Below are 14,298 nucleotides of genomic sequence, written 5' to 3'. Positions count from 1 at the left end.
CTTGAGGGCAAGGATAAGTCTCAAGGGTTCTGTTCTGGGTGAGTTGCAGAGGCCAAAGGGCAGAAGATGGGAGGTTGAGGAAGAGGATGTTGCAATAGTCCAGCCTGGAGAGAACCAGGGCTCTGGAGACAGTGAGCCTCTGGGGGAAAGTGAGAAAAGGTAGCCTATGTGTCAAACAATGTGCAAAATATTTCCCTTCTTTGGGAATAACTGCGATGAGAACTTCCAAGAACGTGGGAGGAACATTGCTTCCATTCCTGATATCATGAAAAACCATGGCCAAGAGCGGGGCAAGAATATCAACATATAACTTATAAAAAGCAAAGGTGAAGACGTCTACATCGGGCACTTTACTCAGATCCATATGGAGGATAACTTTCTTAACCTCCACAGTCGAAATGTCAACCTCAAGGCCTTCCCGGTCAACAGTGCTCAGAGTAGCGAGTTTCAAGCCCGCTAAATAACCCTCAATCTCGCTCTCTGGCACCCTGTCGCCCTGATCATTTAGGGTTGAATAAAAGTCTGCAAAACTATTGGAAATCCCATCAGAAGAAATACATACCCAACCTTCCCCATCAACAATCCTTTTCACTGACCTGTCATTCCCCACCGTTCGTACTCTGTTAGCCAACATGGCACCCACTGTATCCCCCATCTTGTAGTATCTCTGCTTGGTGAATTTCCTCCTCCTATGCATCTCCCCCAGTGCCAGAGAGTGTAGTTCCTCCGTCTTATTTCTCATGGAAATAATATCCTCCTTTAGCTTCCTTTCCACCACGTACCTTTCTCTCTTCTTTCTTGTACCTTCTGCAATAATTAGTTCCCTAAATGTGGCCTGAAGAGTGGACATCAATCCAGTATGTTCCCTAGTGATCAGAAGCATATCAATCTTGGTATACAAATCGGTGGGGGCAAATAGAACATATATCCTCCTGACTAACATGCTTGCTCCTTCACATGTCCATGCAACAGTGGCCCTCAGTAAGGTCTGCAAGGGCCTCACTATCCTTAGTGCGGACCTTCTGGACCCCCATCCTCCCAGTCCTCCATGCCAGGGCAGGATCTTGAATCATTTTAAAATCCCCCCCGATTATCGTAAGGCTTTCCGACCACTGCTCTACCATCACCATTCCCATTTGAGAAAGGGCAGCAGACCCTGGTTTGGGTCATAGAGAGTGGCCATGGTGATGCAACGTCTCATTATCACACCCTTAACCAACAACAGCCTACCTTCTTCTGGACTTGTACCTCGTGAAGCTCAAAGGATATGGCAAGGAGGTTAGCTACGCCTCCCTTCTTCCTGACCACCTCGCGGGCAAGAAGGCTTGTCCTATAGGTTTCTCAATAAATCGAGATTCCCCCCCTCATCTTAAGTGCATCTCATGGGAAACTTCCAAAAAGACTGTATAAAATCCTGAATGGGAGATTTGGCCGAAAAGTTTGACTAAATCCCCCATGCGGTGCCAAGGGCTGCGGGGGTAACCCCGCACCCTTGTTCACTATACTGTGAGTGGGGGTTGTGGGGCGGCACACCGCGAAGTGTGCCGCTGCAAGGTAAGTAGAGGTTGGGGCAAGGGCAAAGGCTGAAATGTTCAGGGGAGAGAAGACAAAGTTATTTTCGTAAAAAAACACGTTTGGTTGTTTCTCCCACACACATATCAGCCACGGGCTTCCAATCCCATTCCAATCTCATGTATAAACAGCCCATAAAGCTGCTGCCTCTTAAATTCTCTATATAAAAGGGAGCACTTATTTGGTGAAAAAAGATACCCTTGGCATGACAGACCTGGCTCTGGACTGGCTGACCTTCCTCTCTGAATGACCTTCCCAGGTTCAACTGGGCCCTTTTCTCTGCTCCATCTCACTCTCCACCTGTGGTGTCCGCCAGGGCTCTATTCTCTCAACTTGGATATTTAACATCTACCCTGCCCCCTTAGCCCATTTGGTCTCTGCCTTCTCTCCTAACTTCCAGTGTTATGCAGATGACACGCAGATCTCATTCACGCTTCCCTCCTCTGCCTCCTCCTCTTCCTCTCTCATACCTGACTGTCTGTCTGCTATTCAGGCATGATGCACCGCTAACAATCGCTGCCTTAAAGCCAGAAGTTTGAGATCCTTTTCATTGGGACTACAGCTCCATCCTTTCCCCCTATACTCTGGCCACCCTCTATGGGCCCCATCCCGGACCTTCCTGTGAGGCAAAAAAATCTTGGTGTCATCTTCAACTCCTCCCTATCCTTCTCTCCGTACCTTGCCAAGAAGGCTCACTTTCAGATTCCCCTCCTCAGAGGCATTCTTCCTTTCCTCACCTTCCCCCAAAACACAAAGTCTCCAGAGCTCTGGTTCTTTCCAGGCTGGACTACTGCAACAGCCTCTTCCGTTAACTCCGCCCATTGCCCCCTTCAACTAATCCAGAAAAGGACTGCAAGACTTATCCTTGACCTCAAGCCCAGGTACTGCATCTCTCCAGCCCTAAAATCTCTCCACTGGCTCCCAGTTGCTGCGGGGTCAAGTTCAAAACCCTCTGCATCAACCATAGGGCTTTCTGGGACCTGAGACCCCGCTACCTCCATCTCGCTCTCCCTAAATACCTATCTGCTAGAGCTCTTCGGTCTTCAAGCTCCAACTATCTGCAGATCAGGTGCTTCTCCAAGCAGAGAGTGGGAGTAGATATCTCTCCTCCGCAGTTGCCTCCCTCTGCAGTGGCCGCCCTGCCCCTCATAGACATGTGCCAGATCTCCTTAAGTTCCGGAAGCTTCTCAAGACACTCTTTTTCTCTTCTTCCTTCCCTCTCCCCTGCTAATTCCCCCCTCCCGCCTCTTGATTGGCTGCCTGGTTCCCTCTGATTTTTACAGGGTACCTGGCGCTGCCCTACCAGTCAATCCGTGCACATGGTCTCCCCTGACCCCCACCCAACCTGCACTTGCCATTCTGGGCTCCCTCCCCTTTACTAGCCTGGCTGGGCCTGAACCCCCTTTAGCCCTGCCAGCCTGTTCCTTACACTTAGCATGTGGACCTTCTGCCCTTGCACTCTCTTCTCCCTGGGCTATGTCTACCTGGCCTCCCATGGCACTCGTGAAGCCCTCCAGCACTTCCCCCACCTCCCCTCTTCCCTGCAGTTCTATTCCTGCACTTGCACAATCCGAATCTCACGAGGACTAGTGCGACCGCTTGTTTTGTCATCTCTGTTCCCCCCACACCCTTGTCTTGTTAGGCCTTGAAACATTATGCATAGGCGCATTATAAACACCCAATAAATAAAAAAAATTCAGTCTCTTTAAATTCAAAGTAGCAATACATATCTCAGCCACAATCCATAATAATCAAACCATATCTAATGAGCCTTGCGCGTAACTGTGCTTGCAAACCACCAACCAGCTGAACTCTCAAACTTACAAAAGGAAAAAGGCCCTTTCACCCAACATCTCCAGTCCCCTATCCCCATCTGGGTACCCATCTCACATATCCCAAAAACATAAAACTGGAAGGCAGTTTGCCACAATAACCACCAACCAATGAGACGGTTGCAAGACACCCCCCAATGTAGCTTCTCGCTATACAAAACTCTCCAAAGATCTGACACAACCCCCTAAATGCTCCAAAAGCCCCCACACAACATACCACACACAGAAGAGTGTCAAAGTAGGTCCAGAGGGAACCTCTTGCATCTCCTTCCTGGCAGTCGCTCCACTTTGGTGAGGGGAGGTTCAATGTCTAGAACTTCCTGGCTCCAGTCACTTTTTTCCATACAACCAGCTGTGCAAAGGCCTTTTTGAACTTTCCCCTCATCTGCAACTGTCCTTTGGCGTTGGGCACCTGCTGGGAGTCTTTAACAGCTGGTCCACCAGGTCTCCATCTCTTATATCATATTATTCCTCTCCACATTCAAAGGATAGAGCAAAAGGATACCTCCATCAATATCTAATCTCCTCAGACTGCAACCAAAATGTCAATTGTCTGCATTTACGTCTTTGATTAAAGGTATATGTATGTTATGTTATGCTGATTTATACCGTGCACCGCTACCACCTAAGTGCAGTCTCCATGCGCTCACGTGGCTCTGCAAGAGAAGAGGGTGGAGTGTGTTAGTGAGGCTAGGATGACAGTATAGGTTCAGAACCAGGAGGAACTGGGGTCTCTGTGCCTTGTCTTGCATGTGGAGTTGGTTCTAGAGGCCCTGCTTGTTGTTACCATATGGGTAGGACTCAGTGCCTCGGATGTGTGCTAATGTTTGTGTTGGGTGTGTGGGTCATATGAGGTTAGAGTGGGGTTGCCTTCATGCATGCTGGTCAGTTCTATCCATAATATGGAACCAAGAATAGGATAGGAAAACAAGAAGCAGATTTTTTGATGAGAGGTGATGGAAGGATTCCGGTATTTTATATACTTCCTAATATATATAATAATCCCCTTAAACCGCCGGGTCGTCTGATTTTGGAGCCTTTATCCAAATAAACTGACCACTATTTAAGACCTTTTGTGCGGCACATGAAGAATTACCTGAGGGATACCAAAGATGCGATTAATAAAAATGAGGGAATGTTGTTCAAGTCCAATACTCACCTGTCAATATGCCTAGAAATTCAATCTTTGTACACAGTGATAAAACAAAGGGCCACCTTTGAGGTGATAGAGGAAACATTGTTAGGCAGAACGGATGATCTCCCAGTCAGTAATGCGTTTATTCTTTGGTGCACAGAGTATGTATGGCCTGACCAAAAACTTTTTTAAATTTCAGGGACACTTTTACTTACATGTTGAAAGAACTGCCATGGGGGCAGCCATGTCTCCTAACCTAGACAATTTATATTTTGAAGCGTTTGAGAAACAGGTGGTATATGCAGACACTAATCCTTTCAAGATTCATCTTAAGCAGTGGCTTTGATATATTGATGAAATCTGTATTGTGCGAGAGGGCTCCCATGTTGAGGCTGTCGATTTTGTCACCAGGCTTAATATGCAGAATTGGTTCTTACATTTCACCAAAGAAATCAGCAGTGGTGAGATGAATTTTTTGGACATCACCATTTTTCACGAGAAGGGGAAACTATCTGTCAAACCGTACAGTAAAGCCACAGACAGAAATGCGCTTTTACATTTTTCGAGCCATAATGCTAAGCACATAAACATAAACTTACTATTTGTCCAATTTTTAAGATCGAAACGTAAAAGCAGTATGAAAAAACACTATGGGGATAGTGCTAATGTGCTCAACAAAAACCAAGTTGCTACAGGTTCTCCTAGCAAATTAGTCAAAGATTCTGCTAAAAGAGAATACAACAATAAGCGGGAGGCACTCTTTGAAAAAGAACCTGATGTAGTGAAAAAAGAAACAGGACCTGTTTTTGTCAACACCTTTTCCGATCTTTCTTATAAAATAAAATCTGTGATCATGACGAATTGGAAAAAGGTGTTCACAAAGAAAACAGCTTATCCTTTAATGGCCTACAAGAGAAACCAGAACATAAGAAATAGGATCATAAGGCTTGACCTAACAGACACGCCTCCAGGTATGTTCAAACAATCTACTTTGTGAGGTATGACCCCAGCTGTGGGTAATTTCCCCTGTGGTTACTGTGGGATGTGCAAGTACACTATGAAAACCAAGGAAGTGGATGTTAGTATGCAGAATAAATGGATTATCAAAGACCCAACACATTGCAACAGTGAACACCTTGTATATATGAAAGAAAACATCATTATACCCTCTATTACCCTGAGCCACAGAGCGTTTTCAGCATTCGAAAATGCTTCTGTGAATCGGGCCCTAAGACACTGTTTACGATGCACAGAGGGAAATTGCGTGCAATCTGTCTGGCAATCTATCAAATACAGATTAAAAAGCAGTGGGCAAGTACACAACACTGCCTTAATCCTTGGCAGGTAGGAATGTTAGGTATGCATGCCCCACTGAACGGAAACGCTTGTAACCGCATGCATCTGTACAATCATGTTTAATAAAGCCAGGGGTTCACCCCAATTAACCAATGTCTGCCACAAGCAGCGAATAAAAAAGGTAGACTAATTTGAGTGGGGTTGTCAAACGGAAAAGACAACAATTCTATGCTGTTACCTAGTACTTGAGTGATCTTGTAGACAACAAGTGGCAGCAACCCTAAGTGTAGGACTGAGAGGGTTACTATGTGAAAATAAGACAATGTTTTATCTTAACACTTTGCCAAATGAAAGTTGGCTTCTACGGAGTCAGTAGTGCCAGTGGCCAAGAGGCATTTGTTTTGGTGAGCCACATACATTTCCATCTGCAAATCATAGCATGTGCAATTCACATGTCTACTGCAAGGCAATGAATGTCAATCAGCAGGAATTAGCAAATTGCACATATGTTTATGGGTAAATTATGTAAACTAAATTAACAAGCATTGCTAACGCCAACAGTTTTGGCTTTTGTTTAGGCATGGAATAGGCATTTGCCATAATGGTAGTACCTGGCAATAAAATGTCAAATAACAGGGCATAACATAGCAGTATCTGGCAAATGCCTAATCGAAATTCTATGCACAACCCAAAACGGTTGGCTTTGTCAATGATTGGTGTTCACAGGCCTTCAGTGCAAGGAACATATATAAATGAAGTTAATACATTCTTATTACACCAGTAGCGCATTTCAAGCTGCAGTTATGCTATTAACTGTCAGCAGACGGCTTAGAAATAACACAGGTAGGTCAAAGATTGATTTTGCTGCTTGAAAGGGCTAGCCCAAATAGACTTCTGGAACATGTGTTTTGAGAAGGCAGAGCAGGTAATTGGTGGGATGTCCACAGAGATTACATGGCCGTAGGCAGTAAATGGATGGATAAATAACCAAACACCTAGAATCTGTGTGCCCCTCTTCACATGTTAATGTAATATTTCAGAATTATAGGTGGCGCCACCTTTTAGCCAAAACTAAAAATGGGGGAAATCACTTAAATTTGCTGTAACTTCGTGAATATGCTACAGAGTTTGTCTCGGTGTGCAACAACGTAAAGGAGGCACACATGTTGGAACACACTTAAAACATTTTCTTTTTTCATAACTTTCAGCACAGGGTTACAGAGAGAGCATAATGGGGAAGGGTTTCAGAAGATGCAAGAATCCTTAAAAAGATGGATACACTCTTCACTGGATCATTATAGTTGAAGGACTCCATATACTTGCTATCTTACCTCGTTGTTAGTTATCATCCGCTGGAGATGTTTTATTCGGACGTTAGGAGGATTGCAACTGCTTGGAACATCATGGATTAGCAAATTCTGTTAAAATATAAACATTGAGCATTCACATTACAAAAAAACCAGGCAGGCACAGTTTTGGTCCAACTGCTACTCCTTTACACAGATTCTTATGATGTTTGGGATTAAATGTCATGCAAAGGATACATTACCTACTCTCAAGTGCGGTTCGACTGTGCTGCTATTTTTATACATTCAAAATCTTAGATTATTGCCAATTCCACAGGCCAGGGTTCCTCAGTGACTTTTACATGCATGTTAAGCCCCACATTCTTTGGCTTTCTTTGGAGAGATTAATGAATGGGAGCATAAACAGTGCACCCGTCTCACTTGAGGGCATTCCTGATTTGTTAGAGAACAAGTGATACTCATGCAGGCTTCCAAACATCAAGGCTGGGCATGTCACGTACCAATCTTTGGAAGATAGAGACTTGACAAAAAAAAAGCTACTTCCCTGTAATGCCAGTTCTCTGTCATGGGTATCGTCAATTAAATTACAAACATAAAATATCTCAGCACACGAGCAGAATCTCGAAACACATTTGAACTAAAACTGACCCAATTATTCCTAATAAAATGCTTTTTTTCCAATACCGAAACATTTGCAGGATGTAACTGCTTTTAGAACCCTGCTGCAAAAGGGATTACAAAAAAAAAGAGAACAAGTTCACAGGTGGAGGAGTGACCACAGTGCTGGTCACTGTACCTTTAAAAAATAAAGTTCAGCTCCACAGAGCACCATGATGCGCGGTAGTATCAAGTTAGCCTTAAGTTCATTCCGTAACTATAGAGAAGGATAAAATGCGAACAGTAGAGACCTATTATCGGCCATGACAGGGAGGATGCAGGGGCGTTTATAAATAGAAGGAAGATGTGCATAATGGAAAAACTAACATTACAAGTAAGTAACTTCCCTTTTCCATGAAAGGATCTTCATTATCATACACACACCATAGAATATCATCCAGAAGCCCCAGTAGGGCAGGGGAGCTTAAAAGATCAGCCATGCTATCACGATCTGGCAAAGCATAACACCATTTGGAGTGTCTAAGTATATCCCTTAGGTTTCTAAAGATAAGTGAATAAGATATGGATGGGTCTTGCTGGTCTATACTATGTTCTCGAGAGTCAGAATATATGCATAAGTGCCTTGTAAAGGTGCAAACAGACTTTTTTGTAAAGGTGCAAATAGACTTCTATGTCACTGCTCTCTGCAGATACATGGTATTAAAATATTAATTTCTTAAGATCGCCGTACAGGCAGTGCTTCTGCTTGTGGAATGTGTTAGTGGTTTTACAGCCAGGTGTTTGCCTGCATTTTAATAGCAACACATTATATTAAAAAAAAAAAAAAACATTTGTCTTGCAATGGACTAGTTGGATGTTGCAAACTCAGTTTTGATGGGATCATAATGAATACAGCGGAGTTTAGAATTTCTCATATTTTTTTTGTTCTAATCAGATATTCTAATGTTACATTTAAAGTGTGTAAATCTTGTTCGGCTGGAGAAAAAGGGGTTGTAAAGAAAGTAGGAACACAACAGTATGATTTACATGGAAATCTGAGTCCACCTTAAGTATGAAAAAACATGTGCCCTAAGTGCTTCATTGTCCCAGTGAATTTGGCTCGTGAGACATTATGTGTCTATTTCAGTACCCCACCTGGCTGGAGTTACCAAAATGAGGGATTGTGCTTTACAAGACTAATGTTGTAGTACTATTCTGTGCACAGGTTCCTGCGCAAAGGTATGGCAAAGGACCTCACTAGTTTATTAAGGGCTAAATTCACCATTATTGGGGAGATACTCTTCTAAATAGAGGGCACCCTTTTTTTAAGCCCCTCTAAAATAAGCTTTTCGTGCACTTATTACAAAGAAAGATGACTGGGACAGATCTTCATCGTATGATGAGGTAGCCAAAAGGTTAAGTCTTATAAATGTGTAAACCCATATTTAGCCGAATGAAGTAAATTACGCAATGCTAGATCTGCCAGACAGGCCAGCAGCTTCAGCACTCACTTAATGCCAGTGGAACCCTTATTTGAGTATTCTGAATATTTGGTGCGATATGTAGTCACAGATGAGTAATAGGGAGAGCAGCAACCAGTGGAGAGAAAGGAAACGGGCTTCACACCTGGAATACAGACGTATTAGATAACAAGCAAGATTTCAAAAGGATGCAGTCCATTTCTACTATACATATACATCTTTTAACAAAGTAGGTGCAAAACAGTACACAAAGATACACATTTAATTACAGTCGATATACCTATCTTCAGTGTGACAAATTCAGTGTGATAAATGTCTCTTTAATTTCTTTAACCGCCCCCCTCTACCCCCCGCCCCCCGGAGCTTAAGTCCTATCCTAGTTCACTTGGTTTGCTGTTCTGTGTAAATCAGTTCCTGCATAATGACACTTAAGGCACGAGCCTTCTCTTGTTTAGTTTAAAACATTCTTTGAAATGTAACCGCTCCAACCCTAATCTTAAAAGTAAATTCTAGATATTAGGTTGCTGCTAACTACTGAAGTAAAAAAACAAAAGAAAAACACCAAAAAGAAAACTTGATAAAAACCAAAAAGAAAATGTAGGAATCATAAGCAGGCTTAAGTGTTTACACCTTAATAACTGCTCCTGGCGATACAGCTGTACTGGCCTCTTGGATACTGGAGTTGCAGACTGAGGACCGGTTGGGCTGAGAGAGCTTCCAGTTGTTGGTCCTTCTTTCTACTTTAATACTGAAGCATGCTCGTATAATGCCAACTATTATACCTGGATATGAGTATTTTTGCACAATATGATATGCTCCATGAACATAAAGCAATCAAGTTGATTCTAAATATGAAGCTCTAGGTCGGGGCATCCAGTCCGTCTGGTCTATGTAGACAAGCTCTGCTCCCCAGTTGTGCATTTTTGAATATAGCACATTCTAGAAGGCCAAAAACACATGAAATAATGAAGGCTTATGGCAATGTCATATTGCAGCTCACATTAGTAGCAATCTTACTAGAGTATACAAGGTACGCTCATGGTTCATGATCCTAGATATTGGTGAAAGATGACATATCATTTTTGCAGCGTGTTCAGTCTCCAGATTTACCTTACAAATCATTTTGATGGTGAGTACAATGGACCAACAGCAAGTTTTCAGCTTAGCCCAGATGCCTCCAGAGGACCTCATCAAAATATCTATGCCTTCCATACCCTAGTGCATTTTTTAAATGCCATGCCATCGTAAGAAAACATGTACTTGCTGACTGATTGCACTGCATGCAGCCACAAAGAAAATGTTTCCTTACCTTGGTATTGCCATGTACCAATGCCCATTCCAAGCTGCAGCCTTCCCACACACACATGGAGGTACACATTCACACAGTCATGCACGCATACAGTGTCTCTTAACCATTCACACAGCAGCCACCAGTACGCAGATGCGCTTTGCCACTCACATGCATGCACACTTTAACAATAAAATCTCTCCCTCTCACACACAACATTCCCATTTTTCATTTTAAAAATATTCCTGGGCCGCACTAGTGATCTTCTCTCTATCTCCAGACATCATCATGTTGGAGGAAGAGGGTCACGGGTCATGTGACACCCTTCACCACTGCTCCTGCCTATTCTTGGATAAGGCAGAGGGCAGAGTCAGCATTCTGACCGTGCCCTGGCCTGACGACTGGCAGAGGGATTTCCTTTATAGTATCATTCCCCTCAGAATTGTTTCCCCTTTAGATCAAATTTAAATATGAATTCCTTTTTGGCTGGATCACAGACAGGTGGGCACCTCCTTACAGACTGGTTCAAGGAACAAGAGGGCATCAGTCAGCAAGATGGGATCAGCTTTCCTCCAAAGTCTCCCTTTTATTTCGTCCACTGAAGAAGGCATGGGGTTTAACTCCTGCTAGGCGTCACTTTCAGGCCGCTGCTAATAATCCAAAATGGGTCCAAAAGGAGAGCAATATATTCCTTCTCCTCGTTGTTATCAACTCTTCTTTCTCTGCATCAGTCAGTGAGTGAGCGGGTGATTCTATCAGTGCCTGTCCCTGAGTGAGCTTGTGTTGAATTTTATATAAAACAGTAACCACACCGTTTTGAGGTGTGTGTATTTTGTCCAATCTAAATGGTCTATGTATGTGATTGGACAGTGTTCCAAAAGTGACATACCCCTCTGCAGTCATTGAGCATATTAATGAAGAGGGCAGTGTAATGGGAATAACTTCTAAACCCAGTTTACCTCCCGTTTAATGTAATGTCATCTCAGGGATTTCTTGCATTACATATTGCCACATTCCAAGATAATGACACATATGACCAATTTACTAATTTGCTCACCATATTCCTCTCTCTGGCATGAATCAATTGATGCAATTTGTATCATGATAGGACCGAAGGTTAATTACCTACAGATTTTGGCTTTTAACTTATTGATACTTTTCCGTACAAACTATCATTAAGCATCTCAAAGTGGCAGGCTCGTCCCTGCAGATTCTATGACATATGACACTATAGCGTGCGTTATTTCTTTAAGAGAAACTGCAATTCACTTAATTTGCATACTGAAAATGACCTCACACAAATTCTGATTTTCTACCACATAATCGAGCATTTATAGCTGAATACTGCAAAAGAAACATTTACTTTCTATGCGTTTCAGTTCAAGAATTATGGGTGAAATAGTGAATTCCACTATACAAATTACAAAATATTAAATAGCATTAGCAGTTGGATATGCCAACAACAGAGCATCTGGAGTCTTCAGTTCTTTAGCTGTTAGTTCAGGGCGAATATTTGCACAGCCCAGGGTCTGGAGGTGATAATGTCTTTGAAGTTTGGCTCTTCAGCACGTTATGACTTTTGACGCTGCCCCCCCTGGGTCAGTTACTGGGTCTCTAGATTTTTCAGATTAACCTTTGTTTTCCCAGGTATTTTCTTATTCTGCTTTCAAGAGTGCCCAGGGAATTGAACGATTAGGTACCACAGATCTGCTGAACCACCATTAATTGTTCCTTATCTGAAGCCCACTGCATTGTCATGATGCCTACCCCCGGGCATCCGGATCGAGTCCATCAGCCCCGGGAGCAGGCATCCAGATACTTGTTAAAACCCCAGCAGCCCCGCTGGGGGCTGTTTGGGTTCAGTCCTGTAACCTTAGGCACCAGGCTCATCTTAGAAACCAGTCCTGGCGCCATAGGCGCCATGCTCATAGACATTACTTACCTCATGCAGACCATGCTGCAAATTAATCCAAGCCAACGTGAGGCCTGGATGGGACTATTTTATTACAGGGACTATTTTATACTCAGGTGTGGTTCAGGGGAACTTCTTACCTGGAACTACTTTGGAGGCTATTTAAACCACATCCGAACAGCAGCACACGCTTCGCGTTATTCTGCATCCTGCAGCGTAATGCTCACCGTGCCTGTAAGTCAGCATCCAGTCTTCTGCCACGCCCGCCTCGAATCCGGAGCTCCTAGAAAAAGGGGAAAGAAGGAGAAAAGGTTAGATCACGGACATTATTTTAATTCCTTACCCTATTCCGGATCCAGAACGTCTCCGAGCCTGGAAAGGACATTATTCCAGCACGCGTTGCATCGCCAGCAGCAGCGCCGCGCCATATTCACCAGTCCACAGCATCTTTCGACTCGGTGCTGCCTCCATCATTTTCTTCGTCGAACTCCAGCACCTGGTGAGCCAAGAGAGCCGACAAATACAATCTCTTACCACCATAGGCTTACCTGATTTACCACCGGAGGCATTATCCTTTAATACGCATCATCTTCATATGCTGCACCTATAAAGGGAGAGAAAACAACAAGTTAAACTCATGCAACTTTTACCGGACAGTGTTGGGTAATACAGACTCTTACCTGAACGTCATCGGCTGCCTCCAAGCAATATTCTTTTGGACCAGCTGCAATTCAACAAGGGAATGGAACAAGAGTGAACATTGGACATGTTGAACTCTTTGAACTTTATAAACCCCGGAGTCAGTATTCCTCCGCAACTCCTCCAGTACCTTCAAACCAGTGAAGTAACTGGTATCTACATGCCCCTGCATGCGACGCAGGATGGAGAGCTCATCGTTTAAAAACATAAGGTGAGGTTACTAAAAGGGGATATCGGAGGTGACAAGTGGGGAGAACGAGAACAGTGGGAGGGGGCCATCACTAAAATCCACGGGTGGCTAAATCCCTTTCTCCACTTGCAGAAGAATACTTCTACGGGTCAAGCAGACGAGATTAGGAGGGCCAGTCCAGACAGTCATCTCGGCACTACGCATCACGTTGGTGGAGACCACAGCTGTCCGGGTCCGATCGACGCCCCTGTGGGAACCAGGTGAGCGTAACATGCATACAGAATCAACCCATAAACGTCAGCTTAGGATTTAAAGTCAGGTCAAGTTGATATCTTTATGGCTCCATCTTCCACCAGTTTATCTCTGCGAGAAAGCATGGAATGCTGGTTTTCACCTCTCATTTTGGGGGAGTTGGCTTGAGCAGAATACAAATGTCATGGGATTAGTTTTAGCATCCTTTAAAGTGGCCCCATTCACCCTTTCAGCTTTTAAAAAGTACATTTTCAGGTGCACCTTGATTTGATATTTTGCCCAAAAACACAGCAGCATAAAATGCAGATTCGTTATTCTTTCTTGAAACGGCTTTTTCCTCAGGTTAAGCAGTTACATATTTTAACAAATGTTGCAGGTTATTTTCTGGTACTTGAACTGTTCATTTCAGGCCCGGTCAGTTATAGTTTTATTTGAATGTTTGCAAAACATGTCACGTGTTTTTGCGTTGAGTTCTAAAAGTACTATATGGGCAAAACCTTCTGAAACCACACAAAGATGGCGCTCTTATGTGCGGGCAAAAATGCGCACTCTTGAGCGCGCACATACACAGTGAACCGCTGCACTTATATAAGATATCAACGCTCTGCCTCCTGGTTCCTAACGGACTGGAGACGCCAAACCTCTGCTGAGGAAACATGGAAAAAACACGTGAACGGTAAGCGATACCGGTCTCGCTGTAGAGATTGAGATAGAGACTGACATAGACCCACCTGCAT

General features: G+C 43.6%; 1 protein-coding gene across 1 annotated transcript in view; it reads right to left on the bottom strand.

The window, feature by feature from the left end:
- The window catches only part of FAAP100 (FA core complex associated protein 100), a 673,738-nt gene that overhangs the window by 20,070 nt on the left and 639,370 nt on the right, over window positions 1-14,298 (bottom strand). Inside the window, exon 9 of the mRNA XM_069655145.1 lies at window positions 7,167-7,253. Coding sequence (XP_069511246.1) covers window positions 7,167-7,253 — 87 coding nt within the window. The remainder of the gene's footprint in view (window positions 1-7,166; window positions 7,254-14,298) is intronic.

The sequence above is a fragment of the Ambystoma mexicanum genome, chromosome 3q (assembly GCF_040938575.1).
Source record: "Ambystoma mexicanum isolate Mex_15411 chromosome 3q, UKY_AmexF1_1, whole genome shotgun sequence".
NCBI classification, from domain to species: Eukaryota; Metazoa; Chordata; class Amphibia; order Caudata; family Ambystomatidae; genus Ambystoma; species Ambystoma mexicanum.
Note: the sequence above shows the minus strand (reverse complement) of the source record. Positions and strands in the feature narration are given on the sequence as shown.